At 50.4% G+C, this 18,565-nt stretch overlaps 2 protein-coding genes across 2 annotated transcripts; both read left to right on the top strand.

Annotated features, from left to right (window-relative positions):
* The first annotated feature begins 4,750 nt into the window (after positions 1-4,750).
* Positions 4,751-7,061, top strand: LOC120657569 (leucine-rich repeat extensin-like protein 1). Its single transcript, XM_039935914.1, has one exon. The coding sequence runs from the start codon at positions 4,879-4,881 to the stop codon at positions 6,496-6,498; it is 1,620 nt and encodes a 539-aa protein (XP_039791848.1). The 5' UTR covers positions 4,751-4,878; the 3' UTR covers positions 6,499-7,061.
* A 4,249-nt stretch (positions 7,062-11,310) lies between these two features.
* LOC120657572 (cinnamoyl-CoA reductase 1-like) lies at positions 11,311-12,996 on the top strand. The gene is made up of 5 exons (XM_039935916.1): positions 11,311-11,510; positions 11,614-11,768; positions 11,864-12,046; positions 12,138-12,490; positions 12,614-12,996. The coding sequence occupies exons 1-5, from the start codon at positions 11,372-11,374 to the stop codon at positions 12,783-12,785; spliced, it is 1,002 nt and encodes a 333-aa protein (XP_039791850.1). The 5' UTR covers positions 11,311-11,371; the 3' UTR covers positions 12,786-12,996.
* Positions 12,997-18,565: the final 5,569 nt, after the last annotated feature.

Consider the following 18,565-nt stretch of genomic DNA (forward strand, 5'->3'; position numbering starts at 1 on the left):
CATATAGTTATCCTTTCCAGCACTACAATTGCCTATGCGTCGCAGCAGCGATAGAGGTGCGGCTTATTTATTGATTGCTTGCCCACTGGGCACCTCGATCAATTGGGAGGCTTTTGATGATTAGTACTTTGGCAAGCTTAAACAAAACAAATCTATGAGCGTCAGACATGCTCTAAAGTATCTATATATCCATCCATCTCTCCTCTTCTTATTGCGCAGGATAATCAAATCCATAAAACAATCTGGATCCTTCCCCTTTGCCTGCTAACTACCAACTGGCTTCCACATGCCTTTGCCATTAGAGTAATGCCTCTATCCTGCTTACTTCTATAAGGATGAATGCTTGTCACTTATAAACCTAAGTCATACACGTATATCTTAAACTACCTTTGAGTTGAAAACAATGAGTAGCTAGTCAGTTGAGCGAGCAATGAGCCAATGAGTAGATCTCACATGGTCAGATGATACATTTAGTATTTTTATTACGGAGGAATCACAACGCAAGTGCACGACGTGAATCATCACGTATAAAAAGACAAAGCCTTTTTCTGAGTGTGCTGACTAGTAAATCTTTTGCTACTTGTGTTGTTGGAGAGATATTATTAATATGAATTTTGTACATGTCCAAAGAAGACGCATAAACGTAAATCTACCAGAAATTATGCTGATGCACTAGTAGCCATGTGCCGGTGGGTCCCGATTTTTCAGTGTTCCAAGCCCATTGAAATGTTGTTGGCCCAGTTGTGGGCGTAGCAGCATTTCCGTGGATGCGATATGATGGCTATATGTATTTATGCATTGCCAAAGATGTTGCATAAACGTAAAACCTGTCCGAAATAACTCACGCTCTTGTAGCCATGTGCCGGTAGGTTAGGCCCCTCCTTTTCTTTTTGATGGTAGGTCCCGCTTTTCAGTGTTCCAAGCCCACCACCGTTGTGGGCATGGCACAGCAGCATTTCCTTGGATGCGAGCGGAAGTGGCCATGAGAATTGACGCGCCGGAAAGAGGGCCGGTCAATAACTCCTCCCGGTGCGCAGCGCAGCACCATCTGCGGCCTCAGATTTGACGGCTGATTTGGCTGTATGCATGCGCCATGGACTTGTGGTACTACTGCAGTCTGCAGGATTCGTTATTTTTCTTCAGATGCCCACCCAATGCACCACATTCGTATCTCCAGATGGTTTAGCAACGTCCGTTAGCTGCTGAAACTCGAAAGGCCATCAGATTCGTCATAAGAACCTGTCTGTCTTGTCTTCATTACCGGTGCTGATGTTCCTCCTTGCGATCGTACGGCGCTGCGAATTTGCACATCTAGGGATGTGATCCGATCTGGAACCCAGTCTGCCATGAGCGTCAAGTCTCGTGAGACTCTGGGCTGTGGCCAGCAGTAGTATCAGTGAGGCCCCGTTTAGATCAAAAACCCCCACAAAATCCAAACTTTCCATAATCGAAACATTAAATATAGCAAATGACACATACATGAAGTACTAAATGTAGGTAAATAAAAAAACTAATTGTATAGTTTTGATGTACATTGCGAGACGAATCTTTTGAGTCTAGTTAGATCATGGTAGGACAATATTTACCACAAACAAATAAAAAATGATACATTGTGCTACAGTGTCCGATGTGACTTTTTCTCCCACCTTTCCCAGGGATCTAGGGTGTGTTTAGATGTGTAAAAAGAGTGTAAAAAGTGGATGCGAAAAGTCACATCAGTCACTGTAGTGCACTGTAGCACGTTTTGTTTGTTTGTGGCAAATATTGTCCTATCATGACCTAACTAGGCTCAAAAGATTCGTCTCGCAACGTACATCAAAACTATGTAATTAGTTTTTTTATTTAACTACATTTAGTACTCCATGCATGAGTCATTTGCTATATTTAATGTTTTGATGTGATGGAGATGTGATGGAAAGTTTGGAGTTTGGGGGGGAGTTTTTTGGAACTAAACACAGCCCTAAACACAGACTGAGCAGTGGCAGTGCCGCCAATCGCCATCGTCTGGTACGACCGGGCTACTGGTAGTGCCCCAAACGAAAAGGAAAGGAGCCCGCAATAAATCCATCCGTCGGTACGTTCGACGAAGAATCCCTCGGCGCCACCGCAACCGGGGGCGGGCGACCGAGGGGATGCGTCGCCGAGCCATATATCCCACCGGAGCCGGCAGGCGCGGCCAGTGCAGTGCCACTGCCACGGGCGCGCCTGCGACCGAGCACAGGTTTGCATTGACCGGCGAACACGGATCGGTTCTGCGCCCGCCCAACACGTTGCCAAAATTAACTCCTGGGTGCGCGGCCCACTGGCCTGTGGCTGCTGCCCCGCCCGTCGCCCACGCCACAGCCCCACGGCCCCCGCGGCGTGAGCGCATGGTCCAGCTGGGGCCGCCGCGCGTTGCCAGCCCGGGCGGCAGTCAGGGGCCGACCTGCGCTGCAGCGAAGCCCCGCCCGCCCGCTCACATGGCCGGCCGCGCGGCTGGTGCGTCGACCGCCATGGCTAGTGCCCACGCCGACGGCCACTGCCGTCTCTTCTCATCGTGCAACGGCGGCACCCGCGCGGCCTGGCCGCCGGCTTCCCCCGAGTGCTCCTTGTCGGTTGGAAGCGCAACTTTGGGTGCGGCGGGTGCCATGGCCCATGGAACGCACGAGTCCTCGAAAATGACGCGCCTTGCAGAACTGGTTGATTTTTTCCCAATAAAGTCGTAGACGCTTACATACACGATTAACTTAACGTTAAGGTAGATTAAGTTTTTTTGAACTATATACTCTATTTGCATCCGGCGCGTGTGCAGCTCTGAAAAAACTGGATCCAATCTAAAATCATGGCTTAGTCAGCATTTAGACCCAGAACTGTCTAAGATGCTAGTAGGAACAATCTGCATAAACACAAACCTGATTGTACTACAGTGGCAAAACACCAGCACACGGACAGGCATGCGCTTGCTGTTGCTGGTAAAGCTCACACGGTTGCACCACACCCAAGCAAGCAAGCAAGCGAGCAGCCTGTCTGGCGAGCGTGTCATAGTAAAGCGCTACCAGATGCAGCCGCCGGCCGGTCCGGTTGTCGCCATCGCACCGTGAGCGGTGAAGACTATGCGCGCTCGGCACCAAACATGAAAACAACGCGGAGCCGGCCGTGCTAAGATCGCAACGTCTACAGAATCCAGATACACGGCACACGCTGTGTTTTTCGGGACAGTGGCATCGACTCTATATGATTCATAAGCTGATTTTGGGATATTTGAATTTCGTCTGCATAATTTGGGAAGAGGGCTCCATGGATCTAAATGACAATGGCCCAGTTTCACCTATCGTCCTTGTCGCATGCGGCGTCACTCGTGACGGTTTCTATTTTCAGATAACTTGGTCCTCTACAACATGAGCATTTCAGGTGGCTGATTCCCCCCCTACCTAAAGGTTTGACTCAAATTATGATACTAATATATTGTAGGTCATACCTAATGCTAGTAGCCTACCCATACTCAGGGCTCCCCAAATTATAAGTGGTTAACATCTAGCACTGATCGTAAGCATACACTGTATATTCATTTCTTTACTAGAACCACTGTACATGCATATAATTGCAGCGGATGCATTTCAATATATATCACTGAATCTCTTTGTACTATAGTATAATTTGAACTGTACCCTTTTCTAAAAATAATTTAAATTGTACGTATACTACAACATTGCATGCGTGGATGCGTAATTGTTGTGGTCATGTATCATTGAATCTCTTCATTGGAATGTCAATATTGCATATATTTAAGAATTCTGCTATATTAGTATTGCAATTACGATGATTGCTGCTTACCATAACTAACGGATACGCTGGTGTTACTCCGGGTAACCACAACAATTCCTTCCATCCAAGTCCCAACCAGGTTGTTGGGGAAAAGATCCTCCCACAAAGAAGAGCGCAGATTAATGGAAAGAAAATGGAAAAGTGAAAAGAAAAGCCTGGCCCACCTCACCAACACACACAATTGACACGGACACCTCAATCCCAACTGTCCCAGGCTTGTTTAGTTCCTCCAAAATTTCCAAATTTTTCGTCACATCGAAACATTAAATATAGCAAATGACGTATGTATGGAACACTAAATATTAGTAAACAAAATAACTTATTGCACAGTTTGGATGTACGTTGCGAGATGAATCTTTTAAGCCTAGTTAAGTCATGGTAGGACAATATTTACCACATACAAATAAAATAAAAAATACTACAATACTTTTCAACTTCATTTTTCACAAATTTTTCACATCTAAACACACCCCCACACGCCTCCCTCCCAACGCAAGCAAGGAAGGGCAGCCGAGGCCCGCCAAAATCCCGGCGCCCCACACCCCACACGCCACCCCAGGCAGGCTCCAGGACTTTTTTCAGAAGTCTCTGTCACATTAAAAAGAATTTTACTATTTTATAGTATTAAATAAAATTTGTTTATAAATGTTTTTTGACAGCTGAGTGCTTTTTCGCGAGACGAATCTAATGAGCCTAATTAATTCATAATCTGCTACATTGATGCTACAGTAACCATTCGCTAATCATAGATTAAGATACCTCATTAGATTCGTCTCGCAGTTTAGCCCCAGGGTTCTACAGTTAGTTTTATAATTCATATTTATTTAATACTTCTAAATACTAAAAAGTCCCTAGGACTTTTTTGAAGTCCCTATTTCTGAACACCCCCTAAAACCCCTCCTCCGAAACCGCCACCCTTCCAGAATCCCAGCGACGGCCGCTAATCACATCGCCTCCACCCTAACCCGTCGCTAATCACATTCCCCACCTACGTTATAACACCCTCCTTCTCCCCCACCCCCGCGCCCCCCTTCCAATCTGAAATTCTCCACCCAACCCTAGCCGCCCGCCGCCATGGCCGAATCCGGCGACTCGTCCCCGCACTCCGCCGCGGCCACGGACGACACGCACCATGACGGCTCGGAGTCCGCGGCGGCGGCGGCGGCGGCGACGGCGGCGGGGCACGCGCCGCCTCTGCCGCCGGCGAAGGTGCGGCTGATGGTGAGCTACGGGGGCCGCATCCAGCCGCGGCCCCACGACAACCAGCTCGCCTACGTCAACGGCGAGACCAAGATCCTGTCGCTCGAGAGGCCGCTCCGCTTCGCCGACTTCGCCGCACGCCTCGCCGCGCTCGCCGGGAACCTGGGGGACATCTGCGTCAAGTACCAGCTGCCAGGGGAGGATCTCGACGCGCTCGTCTCCGTCACTAACGACGAGGATCTGGAGCACCTCGTCCTCGAGTACGACCGCCTCCACCTGCTCCGCCCCGCGCCGGGCTCCGGCGGCGGCTCCAACCGCGGATCCACGCTCCGGCTGAGGGTCTTCCTCTTCCCCGTCCAGTCGCCCCCGCCGCCGCCGCAGCCGGCCGGCCTCCTCGAGCCCAAGCCGGAGCGCCACTGGTTCGTCGAGGCGCTCAACAACGTCCCGCAGCCGAAGCAGGAGACGTCGCCTTCGCCCGTCCCCGCGCAGCAGTCGCCGCCGCAGCAGAAGCATGAGTCGGTGTTCGCGCAGCAGTCGTCGCCGCCGCAGGCGAAGCATGAGATGGTGTTCGTTCAGCAGCCTCCACCACAGACGCTGGTGCACATGCCGCCGCCTCCTCAGCCGCACATGGTGCTTGCGGCGGCGAGCCCCGACTACCTGTTCGGCCTCGACAACGGCTTCGTGCCTCCCCCGGTGGTGAAGGTGAAGGACCCGGCCGGCGAGCCTCCGACGATGAGGGAGAATGTCCCCGTCGAGTTACCCGCCAAAAACGACGACCGCCATCCCAACCCCGCGGGCGAGCACGTCGCGGTCTCCCCTGTCGTCTCCCCTGCCGAGTTCCAGCGCCAGATCCAGGAGCTCGAGAAGCTGCAGGTTGCGGAAAACGGCACCCACCAACCACCTCCAGCGCCAGCGCCTGCTCCGGCCGCCGCCCCCGCTCCTGCCCCGGTGCCCGCACCCGCCGCCCTTCCGAGGAACGGGAGCGACGACTCCCTCACCCGCGCGTACCCTCCCGCGACCGCCACCCCACCCGCCAACGCGGAGTACTACCTTCCCAAGTTCCCGGAGAAGCCCCCAGTTCCACCGCCGTCATCCGCTCCTCCTGCGACGGCGTACCTGCAGGTGCCGGGCAGGTATACATCCGTTGCCCCTGGCTCCGGCGCGGACCATGCCCCCGTGTTCTTCATCCCGGCGCCCCATGGCTACTTCGCCGCCACCGCCTCCCCAGGTGCGACCTCCTTCCCGGCCGTGTACGCCGTCGCGCCACCCAATGCCAACGCCAACGGGAACGGCTCCGCCCCTTCGCCCGCGGTGTCGAATGCGACGGCCTACGCCCCAGCCCCGCAGGTAGCGTACGACAGCAACGGCCGCGCCATCTACTACACCAGCATGCTCCCCCAGTATCCTTCTGCTGTCAATGGCATGTCGGCGGCGGGTGCAGTACTCGGCACAGAGCCCGCGAAGCCGGTGGCTGTGAAGCCGACCGTCTCTTGATTGAACACCACAGATTACCTCACCTTACCTATCACCGCCCATGGATCAAAGGAGTTTTCCAAATTTTCTTTCATCCGTCGCCCGTCAATATCCGTTAATACCGTGTCAGTTGGATTCGTTATTGTCTCTAGTATTCACCTATATTTTTTCCTCTCCTTTTTAATTGTCTAGAGTTTTTTGGTTTGGCGTTCTGGGTCTATGATATGATGCAAAAACGTTCTTTGGTGTGCTTAGATGTACATACAGAGTCTGTGGACATAATGGATAAGTATTATATTAGCTTATTATTGGAGAGTTGAGTTCCAGTCGAGTTGTTAACAATCTTGAGGTGTCAGCTTCTATTTGTTAATTCTTTGGGGGTTGCTGTATCGATTAATGTCAGAGGTTCAATGCGGGCTAATTGGCCATGTGATCTCTCGGTATTTCTGCACTCTCTGTGATGAGCGTGTATCTTGTTTCTTTGTCAATAGCTAGCTGCTCCCTCATGGGCAACTACCGTGATTTCCCGCCCTGATCACGGGGGATCAGCTTGGTGTATTTATGCATGTATGTACTGAGGCAAATGTTGGTTGTGTTGCTGCTGTAAAAGTTCAGCCACTGTGGTGATACGGTGGTTGTGGGTATGTTGAACGCATGAAACCAAATCTTTCGTCCAGATGAGCTGTTAAGAGTTCTGTTTTAACTTGCATCCCATATGTTGTCATCGTGCTGCAGTTTTTTTAGTCATTGTTCTCTTTAATTAACTTGGATGAAATGGTGATGCAGCTGCTTCTGGTTTGATACGTCAGTGAGCGTTTGTCGATGATAATCGTCCTCACATTTTATTATGTTCTATCTTTGTTAACAACTACTCTCTGCATCAAATTAGTTGAGCCAGATCTGGTTCTGAGCGGGGATAAATGTGTAAATTCTGTCCTCAGAAATGACACTCTGTTGCAGGTAGCCTACTTCTCCCCTAGAAAGGCGACAGTGGGCATCGCCTGGTTCCCGCCCATTGTCACCTCCCGCGCAATCCCCGCGCCATGCCTGCTTCTGCTTTGGCACAAGCGTGCTTCCTTCCGCATCCCATCGTTGAGCTTGGATGCCGATGACCTGCATCGGCGAGAGGATCTTTCATTCTTTCGATGTCCATGTATGTATCATTTGCCTACGCCCCTTTTCGGCAAAGATGTTTAGCTTCTGCAGCGACATGGCTTTTGACCAAAGCCAGCCATCGTCGTGCCCTTTCCCTGTGCGGATTATCGCCGCCTTTTACCACCTGATGACGACCTGGCTGGGTCTGGGATCAGCACTCGAGCCCCGGCAGAACTTGGATCAGAATCCTCGCCATGTGCAGTGCAGGGCTGGCTTGGCAGCAGCTGAACTGGAGCTGCAACTGGAAGACGAGCGCTGTTCCTCTTTGAGTCACCTGAGGTCTGGAGCTGTCGAGTCCAGCAGGCAGCTGCATCCACCAGGCATGGCGCTGCAAGAACCCGGGAAGGCAGCGACGGGCACATGGGAAGGCATGGCTCGCCATCCCCCTTCACACCGATCGGCCTGTTGGGGGCGCTCTCTCGGTAGCTTAGCATGGAATTGAATGCGGACTCGTTTGGTTGGCAGGTTACATGGGCATTAATCCTGTTTGGTGATGGTGCTCATGTGCCTGATGTGAGATGGCAGCCGGCGTCGTGCGTTGGGGATGGTGGTGGCTGCAACTGCATGCCGAGAAGCATGGGGGTGCCATTAAAGGGCTCTGGCTGGGCGTATCTTCTGCAGGTCAGCTCAGAGACGCCGACACTCCCCTCGCTTCGTCAGAAAGCGACGGTGCTGTGTGCTTCTGCAGGGCTGATAGGAGATCGCCGATCGATCCCCGTTGATTGCTCGGAGACTGTAGTGTGCTCAGGTTGTTGCTACTTGCTGCAGGCTGCGTGAGGTGTCTATAGGTTGAACGCAGTGTCGGTGCTAACAGCATGAATAACCACTAGTAAGTTAGGACTCGTGTGGTTATCTATAACTACGAACTAAGGGGCGGAGCAGCCGGACCCCAGGGGTCAGTCTCTTACCTCACCGGGCCAACGCCCCCGGACCCGCTCCCCACTCTGGGACGGTTACGGTGACGCCACGTGTCCCTGAGGAGGGGAAGCTCCGCGCCAACAGACGAGGGCGCGGACCCCGCATAGGGGTCCGGGATCTCCCCGCGTCCGTCCGGACCTCCCACGCGCGTAGAACCCATATACCGCTGGAGCGGGGTCCGGGGGCGCCACGTATCCCGCAGGCGCAAGCGCGGGCGTGAGTCTTCCGCTGGAAGACTCGCCCATTCACCGCATTCAATGCGAATGGTTGAGGCGTGCTCTGCCGCCGCAGCACGCGGGGCAGCTTTTGTCAGACCTCACTGTAGACGCATATTACCGAGGTACACAGTGCAGCTGCATGCGCCGCATCCGCGCAGAGCCCATCTGCCGCATTAAATGGATACGACGGCACGGCACCCTTTCATCATACCGCCTACGCCGCAAGCTACACTGCCTGTTCAGTTACACGGCAGGCTACGCCGCAAACTACGCCCTGTCGCCGTTTCGACAAGACAGAGCATGGCTATGCCGGACGGAAAATTCCCCCGGGCAAAACAAGGAAATCCCGGAATAAGATCTTTCCCAAGCATAGCACTATAATAACGCTAGGCCATTCATATTAAATACAACATCGTTGGGCCCAACTGTCGGGGACTCAACGGCCATGTACGCGCCTCCCTTGAGATATAAAGGGGAGGGGCTCGCTCGCCTCACACTCTAGGCTGGACTTTCTGAAGTCTCTCTGGACTCTCTGGAGACTCTCTCTACACTCTCAAAACACAAGCTCAGATTCACTCCGAACAATCTCGTTCTCAATCTCTTGAGAGCACAAACAATACAACACACAGTGGACGTAGGGTATTACGTTCCGGTGGCCCGAATCACTCTAAACCTGCTGTATTCATTGTGTTCTTGCATCTAGATTGAGCTAATCCTAGCTACCCCGAGTACTCACACTCTGGGTTTAGACAGGTGTACTATGCCACCCGACTGTGGGTTTGCACACTACGACACCGGGCGTCGATGAGACGGGGCCGGGACAGGAGAAGAAGAAGGAAAGGCTGTGTTGCTTTCGAGCTGTGCCCGTCGTTCCCCTCCGCTTGATTGTTGTCCCGTCCCGCGAGCTGTCACGGGATCATGATATCTGGCGGCCGGCGGTGCATGCACTGGTGTCTCAAAGTGCAAGCATGTCTAGCCTGGAGTGGATGATTCCAACGATCTTTTAATGCAAAGCATCATTGAGTAAACTGTTAGGGTCGAAGAGGTGTCTGAAAGTTTAGGAAAGTAGTAATTAGTACTGCATGCATGCAGTGCAGGTGGAGGTTGCGGGCAGAGCAGTGCTTTCAGAAGAAAGAAGCAGCACGAACCAGTTGGCATTATAGCGCCTGGCTCTCTCTGTTGCACGCCAATGCAAACTGGGATTGCCACGGTAGAATAAGTATGCCCGTGCTGAGAGCTTTGAGAAGAAGGATGGATGGATACGAATGATTTGGTCATGTGAAGATTGCTGCCTCGCTGGTGTTGAGCGTTCTCTGAAGAGGGGCTTTTGCCATCCCTCTCCAAGCTCTCTTGGAACGCAAATGGCTGTGCACATGGGCCGATGTCTTTCCTCTTTTTTTTTCAAGAGGATGGCCGATGTCTTTCCTGGGTGGGGAGCTGCAGCAGACAGAATCGGGCCTTGAAGCTTGGAGTGGTCAAGGGCCGTCGTAGCCGGCCAGAGGCCCATGAGGAAGTGCGTGTGTGTCGGGCGGGCCTTAGAGAAAACTAACTGCAAAGACATTGGGCCGGTAAGAGGAACTGGTCCGCCGTATGGGTGGGTGTGTGCAGCTTTACCCCCACTCCACTCCACTGCCGACTTGTCGCCCACAAGAAACTGCGCGGGCCGGTTGCGCAGCCCACCGGTGGGTGGCCCTCTTCTATTCGCCAGAGGAGGAGCTGCACGAGTTGCTTCTCGCCTCATCCTCCTCGTCCCCACCCAGCGGCGGGCCTCTGCCTCTGCCTCTGCCTCTGCCGCCGTCAGCCTGGCAGGCGCCCACTGACCGCGCCAAGACAAGAAACACGTCCAAAGGGTCCACGGCTCTCAACTAGAGTACTCCACGTAGTAGTCAAATTTCTCAAACATGGGGCACCACTATACCACAGAAGTACAACCCTGGCAACCGCAACCACTTTCCGGCCGTTCCAGGAAAAGCAGTTCCGCCGTCAACGCCCAGCCATTCCTGGCTCGTATTCTAGTCAGCTCTTTGCCGCTTTGGGAATCAAGTACTCCTACAGAAACAGAATATTCACTCCTGATTACCTGATTTACCCCCCCCCCGTTGACCCTTCAAAAAAAAAACTTGTTCCGGCCCGCAGGCAGAAGATTCTCAAGGTTTTGCCGTTTTGGACACGAGTACCCTACCCCACCCCACGACGAAGACGAAGGTGCCAAAATTGCCTTGCTGATCCCCTTCCGAGGACGAAGACGACGGAATCTTTGGCGCGCTCTCCACGCGGCCGCGACGCCCCTGAATTCGCCCATACCGGCCCACCGGCGGCGCGGCCTGGCCTCGTGCTGCTCCCGCCGCTGAATAAGAATAAACAGAGGAGTATTATCAAATAAATAAAATAAACAGAGGAGTGAGTGCACCGGAAACCTCTAGTCTGGTTCGCTTGCGCCTCCCACAACCAAGACCTCTCTTCTCGACTCCTCTCTCTGCCCGCTGGCTGGTGGTATAAATATGGGCGGAGCTACCATACAGGCCAAGGTCACACAAGAAAACAAGATCGAGCAACAGAGAGACTCCACATTCCACTAGCAATTCAGACTTGACAGAATCACCATGTCGTCCTATTCCAAGGCCAGCAATGGTGGTGGGAAGCTGGTCTGCGTCACCGGCGCAGGCGGCTTCATCGGCTCGTGGGTGGTCAAGGAGCTGCTCCTGCGCGGGTACCGTGTCAGGGGAACTGCAAGGGACCCTGGTGAGCTACTACTACTCCTCCTACTGAAAGTAGAGTTTGTTTCTACTGTCACGGATTCAGAATAACGTTGCTCATTTTTCTCCCTGGATGCCTGCGTGCCCAGCTGACAGCAAGAACGCGCACTTGCTTGCGCTGGAGGGGGCCAAGGAGAGGCTCACCCTCTGCCGCGCCGACGTCCTGGACTACGAGTCCCTCCGCGCCGCGTTCAGCGGATGCCATGGCGTCTTCCACGTCGCCTCCCCGGTGTCCAACGACCCTGTTAGTTTTCTTCAGTAGTGTTCACAAACCCTCTACTACTCCAAGCTTGTATACAACACATCGATCGCGTATGCTTACGTGCGATCATGCTGCAGGAGCTCGTGCCGGTGGCCGTGGAGGGCACCAGGAACGCGATCGACGCCGCGGCAGACGAGGGCGTTCGCCGCGTGGTCTTCACCTCCTCGTACGGCGCCGTCCACATGGACCCCAACCGGAGCCCCGACGCCGTCCTCGACGAGACCTGCTGGAGCGACTACGAATTCTGCAAGCAGACAGATGTAAGCTGCCATTGCCAGCCTCCTCTCTTGCTCTGATTTCTGCCGTGGAGGCGAGCGAATCCATGTTCATCCTGGGAAACAACGCGCGCAGAACCTGTACTGCTGCGCCAAGATGATGGCGGAGATCACGGCGACGGAGGAGGCGGCGGCGCGCGGGCTCCAGCTGGCGGTGGTGGTCCCCTGCATGACCATGGGCCCCATGCTGCAGCAGGCGCTCAACTTCAGCAGCAACCACGTGGCGCGCTACCTCATGGGCACCAAGAGGTCCTACCCCAACGCCGTCGCCGCCTACGTCGACGTCCGCGACGTCGCGCGCGCGCACGTCCTGGCGTACGAGCGCCCCGGCGCGCGCGGCCGCTACCTCTGCATCGGCACCGTGCTGCATCGCGCTCAGCTCATCGCCATGCTCAGGGAGCTCTTCCCGCAGTACCCCGTCACGGCCAAGTGAGTCGTTCATTATATTCGCGCCATGGCGAACACCTCTCGATCGGTTTCCTTCACCTATATACGTGTTGTGTCGATGCGTCGCTGACTCGGGAAATCTCGTCGTGTCTGGATGTACACTAGGTGTGAGGACGACGGCAAGCCGATGGCGAAACCGTACAAGTTCTCCAACCAGAGGCTCAAGGACCTGGGCTTGGAGTTCACTCCGCCGAAGAAAAGCTTGTATGAAGCAGTGGTGTGCATGCAGCAGAAGGGGCACCTGCCAGTCATCAGGGAGCAGCCTGCATACTTGTAAAATCCGGCCCGGCGCGCTGGGGACTTCCTGGATGAAATAAAAACACAAGGACATTGCAAATTTAGTACATATTTTTTTAAGTTATTCTTGAAAAAAAATCTACAAGTATTTGGTGAAACAGGAGGGGTATTCCTTACTGTAAGCATTCTTGTATGATATCATACTACATGTAAAACTGTTAATGTGATGGGTAATAAGGTGCTTAAAAATACTGGATCTTTCAGGATGTCTCTTCCCGTTACACAAAGCTTAAAAATGCATCTGTGTGAAATTAAAATCCCATGTGCATATTGTAGTATAAAAAGTATTATAAAATTTTCTTATTAAATTTATACTATAAAAGTTAAAACGTTTGAAACAATTTTTCACCAAGATTACATTTCTCAAATGTTTCCGTCGAAATCCTATACTTCTGTGAATTAATGATTAATATTTAAATTTATTCATTGGGTTTGAATTCAATAGCTTCGCTAGAGGGAAAAAAATTGATGGTCGTTCACCACTTGGAGATACCATGAATGATGAATCGTAATAAATGGAAGCCGTGATGAATCTGATCCATATAATGGTAATAAATATTGTATTTTGTCTGGTTTTGCTGTATGGAACCTTGTATCATCGACTTAATGTGATTCTGGTGAAGGAAATAATGATCCCAGGGAACTTAAAAGCCAAAGGGCAAGGGAAAAGTATGCAAGCTTCTAGTCGAGAAAAAAGAAAGCTTATTAGCTGAATGCTAAAAGAGGGAAATTTTCCATTGGATGAAGGCTGAGAGATCGAGAAGTTGCTAGCATGATTTTAAAGACGCCACGTAAAATTTGATATTTAATAATGCAAATTAAATTTGCGGTTTGTGGCTCGAGCTTAAGAGCTAAAGAAATTCCATGAAGTGTCATGCTTGGATGCTGAAGGCCATAAATCTACATTGAAATACGTATATGATTACATGAGATGTTTCAATAGCCTTCAAGGAATCATAACCGTAGAAAGTTCGTTAGAGAACGTGGACTAGTTTATATTTAGAATGGACTGGATTGCTACATTATTAACAAATAATTTAGTTCCATTTGATGTAATCCATTTTTTAAATAATTTTTCTTTAATACTATGTGTTATAAATGTGTGGCAGATTGCTTTGTTACATCTTATTGTAGTAGTAAGATAATTAAATTCTCAATAAATTCTTTATATCATGCAAAATTAATTCTGCATCTAAAACGGCAAAAAACTGCCCCAGGGAACATTAGGAAACAAAATTGGAACTCTAATTCAAAGTCAATAGCACATTGACTTGTGATTCACATGAGTCCTAGAACTAATAGGTTGGGATGGGTTATGAGGAGCATTCGCATTGATTAGCATTTTTTGACGGATATACTACAAAACACGCCAAAAGAACTCACGATATGATATAGCTGACCCACAAGGCATTGTGTAACAAGCTAGCTGCAAAACCTTAACCATCCATAACTGTGACAGAACCACCCAAATTAAACCGGCTTAAGTGCGTTAACTATTATTTTAAGTATTAATCAAGCCACCGCGCACTTAAAACGGTGTAATCCGGCAGCCTGCTGGGTTAAGGATCGAAAACACCGGAAGTCTCACCCGAAGGCGAGCACAGATGATTACAAGCAGACAAAATTTCTCAAATTTAATTTACAAAGTAGAGCTTTACAAAATGAGTTTTAAACAAATTATCAGAGTTCAACATGCAGCGAAATTTAAATAGAAGTTTAGTTTAAAAACCACGATAACTACGATGACGTGAGGACGTCACATTGAGCCCACCAATGTGCATCCCGGTTAGCTCCAACCAGCAGTAGTTACCTGAAAACAGGGTGACAACAAACCCTGAGTATACTAATACTCAGCAAGACTTACCCGACACGGGTATACTTAGCCCACTATCTAGACATGCAAAACTTTTTGGCTCTGGAGTTTGTTTTGCTGAAAGGCTACTAATACTGGATCCTTACTTTCAATATTTTAGCTCAATTTAAGTTTATCAAGTACCAACTAGATTTGCCTGACATCTAAAGCAAGCATGGTTGATCACATTAAACCTCTATTAAAACCATTCAAACGTCTTCAATTCATTCTCATTTCATCCTTTACTACGATGTGACGAAGTGACCAAGGTTCTCTTAACCGAGAGAGACGGCGAATCGATCCGATTTAACCTTGCAAGGTGGACCTAACTCACACGACACGTGCAGCCACGCCGGACCACATATGTCAACCGTTCCCATCATTACCCCGACGTCTGAACCACGCCTGCCAAAACCCGGGTGAAGGGCCCCTCACGGCGAACTCCCAGAGAACCCGGAGGCGACATACACTCCAACACCCGCCATCATTCCACTCCCAGAGTAGCGGGTCGCGATTCAAAGTATCGTTGCAAATCAGGTAATTAGCTTACCGGTTTCGACTACCTCCTACTTCCGGCATGTGGTTAGTACTATTCAAACTTGGTCAGCACGGCCAACAACGGTACGGTCCTCAATCGACACAGGCGGAGGCTCACTTTCCATTCATTCCATATCCAGAACCAACTTTCCTCCGCCCAGTCTCCATTTTTCCTTTCTTTTCTTAAAGCTTCATTCTCCAGTAACTTTTCCATAAGTAACAAGACCTATATCTCGCGAGTGACAGGAATCACTCGACTTCTACCGGGTCCTAATTAGCAAAGCATTTCTAACGGTGTCTGTATACTAGTAGAGACTCATAGGTACTTAGGGAGAAACATGCATACTAGGGTTTCATTCAACTCCTAGAAAACTTAATGCACAATACTTAAATAATAACATTGAATACTGAAACTAGAGGTTATGCTCCGGGGCTTGCCTGGGAGTAACACTAAGTCAGTGTTGGTTAGATGATACTCGCTTGGCGAGCAGCTTCCTTTGGTCATGCACATCGGGATCCATCCGTCCATCTTCTAGATGCGTCCACCAGTGCACCCTCTTCTGGCCTGGCTCCGACTTTATCCTTTAGTTCCACGCGTTGCACATCTAGCATACCTAGATGAAATGCAACGATGTAAGCACACGAACTTAAGGAAACACCACACGATGCATTTAAAAAGCACACAGAGGCAAGTATAAGGTCACAATTGCGTGGGCGCTGATGATGCAAAGCAATGTAACGCGATTAAAAGAAAGACATGACTGGGCAATCATTTATCGAGCAAGCACTGCATACACACTCACCAAGACAAACTGGGTTGGTGCTACAACACGAGAGTTCATTCAATTATTTTAGCCTGAAGTGTTTCCTACTAAAAAGCATTGCTAGCTTGCTTATAAAAAGCTAAGCAAGGATATAAAGCAAGAAAGAACAATTAGGACAATTTATTTAACCAGCAAGCAACTTCAGCAAGCCCAACAAAAGCAACCTACGATTGATCATAACAGATTTGGAAAGATTTACAACTAAGCAAAATACATTTATGAAAAGTACACATGCAGATAAAGGATTTACTTAACAACATAAAAGAAAACTAGAGTTGGAACTAAACAATGCAAAAACTTAACTTGCAGCCATGATTTAGTAACAAAAAGTTACCAGCAAGACAAGCTAATGATAAAACATGCAACATAATTTTTCCCACATTTATTGATGACCCAAAGCATTTATTTTAGCCCTAGGATGGAAATCCAACAATAATAAATCCACAAACATGCACCTAGGCTATGCACCTGAAAATTTTCCAGTGAACTACACATGCAAAGAGTAGGCTACCACAAAATTTTCAATATTTTTAGACAAATAGAACAACAGATACAAAATAAACTAGATTAAACACAACCCAAAATTTTAGCAGGGGTAAAATTGACATTTCACAAGCATGGGTATTTTTCCTCTGTAGATCTTGATTTAAGAAACCTAACAAAATTTAGTTTGTATTTTTCTATTTTTTCTATGATTTTTGATTGAATTTAGAAGTTCATTGCTTTTAAAAATAAAAGGAAAAGGAACTTTGCAAACAGGCCCCTGGAAACTTAAAAGATATTACAAAATGGCCCTTGGCCGGGGTTGGAGACAGGGGAGGCGGCGGCGGCCCGTTTTCCGGCGCCGGTGATCGCCAGCGGCGAGGGGGGCCTTGGGGGAAAGCTAGACGGGGTCTAGGCGAACCTGTAGAGGGACTTGGCCGGCATTGGGGTGGCTCGTGGTGGCGGCGCCATGCGAGCAGGCGGCCGGCGGCGGCGCTAGGTCGCGGCGGCGGCGCTCCGGCAAGTAAGGGAGGACGCGGCTTGGTCGATGAGCTTCCTTGGGAGGTAGGGAACGCGGCTGGGTGGTCGTTTGGGGAGGAAGGAGGCCGGAGGTAGGGGCTCCATGGCGAGCTCCGCTCGGCGGCGACTATGGCGGGTGGCGGCGGTAGCTGGCGGCGGCGGCGAGCTCGGCCCGTGGCCGTGGCGGCCATTGCTCGGCGCTGGAAGGCGGGGCGAGCGGGGCGGAGCGGCACGCGGCGAGTTCGGCTCGCGGCCACGACGGCCATGGCGGCAACGGCGTGGCTCGGGCGCGCACGGCGCGTGGCGTGCATCGGCGACGCGAGGGGCGACGGCGCAGGGCGCGCGGGCTCGGCGCCGCGGCAGCAGCAGTGCAAGCGAGCGGCGCTCGCGCGTGAGAGAGAGAGAGGCGAGGGAGAGAGAGGAGCAGCGGTGCCGTGGACGACTTGAGGACGGAAACGATCTTGGAGCTTCGAGAGGAAACGAGGAGATGACAAGCGGGCCCAGTGGTCACGGGAGCACAGTGAACACATTTGAATGATTTTGACCCGAATTTGACGATCCAAAACTCAAAAATTTATACTGGAACTTGAAATTTGGCCAAAATAGAAGTTGTAGACGAAAAAAAAATCTACAACTTTTGTTTCGGGTAAAACTTGATTTGAAGCTTATATTAGGGGGGAAAACACGACTGAACCTAGCTAAAGTGGAGTACACCATTCCAACTCAGTTAACACTAATGACCTGTTTAGGCTTGAGATTAGCGGTTTAAGCCTAAAATTAACACCGGGGTGTTACAATAACACGGCAGTGCAGTATAAGAATGGAGTGCAAACAACGGCATGGTGATATATAGTGTCAACACGGTTCGCGAGTGTTCCAAATAGTTGTCATACTGGCATCTGACACGAACAACAATGTTGTGATACGCATGTGCAATTGAAGGTCCCTCGTTTTGCCCTTTGGATGCTCGTCAAGGCTGCTGCGCGTTGCTATGGACAAAAATAAATCATCACGGATAGCTGGGCTTCTGAGCAAATTGGAGTGATGAGCTGGGAGCGTCGGGCGGGTGTTGATCATGTCCTCTCTGCTGGAGAGGGTTTGGGTGCTCTCGTGGACAACTGAAAGAAATATAAGCATGGAAGGAGAACCAAAGGAGATCCTCAAGTGACAAACGTGGAAGAAAAAGAAAGAAAATAAATTAAACTCCCATGTGACATGAGAATAAGCTTAGAAGAAAATGTGTTTCATGCAAGCAAGGAGATAAGGACAGCTCAAGATAGCCTAACTCAAAGGTAAAATTGGAAGGCAATGACCCTTATCCCGCATGTGTACCAATATTGATTGATTGATTGATGATTGAATCAATTTATTACTAATATAAGATATGGCACGTGTTGATCCTATCCTCTCTACAGGATTAAATTTGGATCCTCTCATGGAGAACTGGAGGAAAGGTAAGCATGGAAGGAGAACCCAAGGAAAGCAAGTGATGAGAGGGGAGAAAAAAGAAAGGGAATAAATTAAACTCTCGCGTGACATGAGAAT

This window comes from Panicum virgatum, chromosome 1N, assembly GCF_016808335.1.
Source record: "Panicum virgatum strain AP13 chromosome 1N, P.virgatum_v5, whole genome shotgun sequence".
NCBI lineage: Eukaryota > Viridiplantae > Streptophyta > Magnoliopsida > Poales > Poaceae > Panicum > Panicum virgatum.

Excerpts from the sequence above, each read along its gene's own strand:
- LOC120657569 (XM_039935914.1), top strand. The coding sequence starts at position 4,879 with ATGGCCGAATCCGGCGACTCGTCCCCGCACTCCGCCGCGGCCACGGAC.
- LOC120657572 (XM_039935916.1), top strand. The coding sequence starts at position 11,372 with ATGTCGTCCTATTCCAAGGCCAGCAATGGTGGTGGGAAGCTGGTCTGC. Across the intron at positions 11,511-11,613 it reads GGGAACTGCAAGGGACCCTG|CTGACAGCAAGAACGCGCAC; the intron begins GTGAGCTACTAC and ends CTGCGTGCCCAG. Across the intron at positions 12,047-12,137 it reads AATTCTGCAAGCAGACAGAT|AACCTGTACTGCTGCGCCAA; the intron begins GTAAGCTGCCAT and ends CAACGCGCGCAG.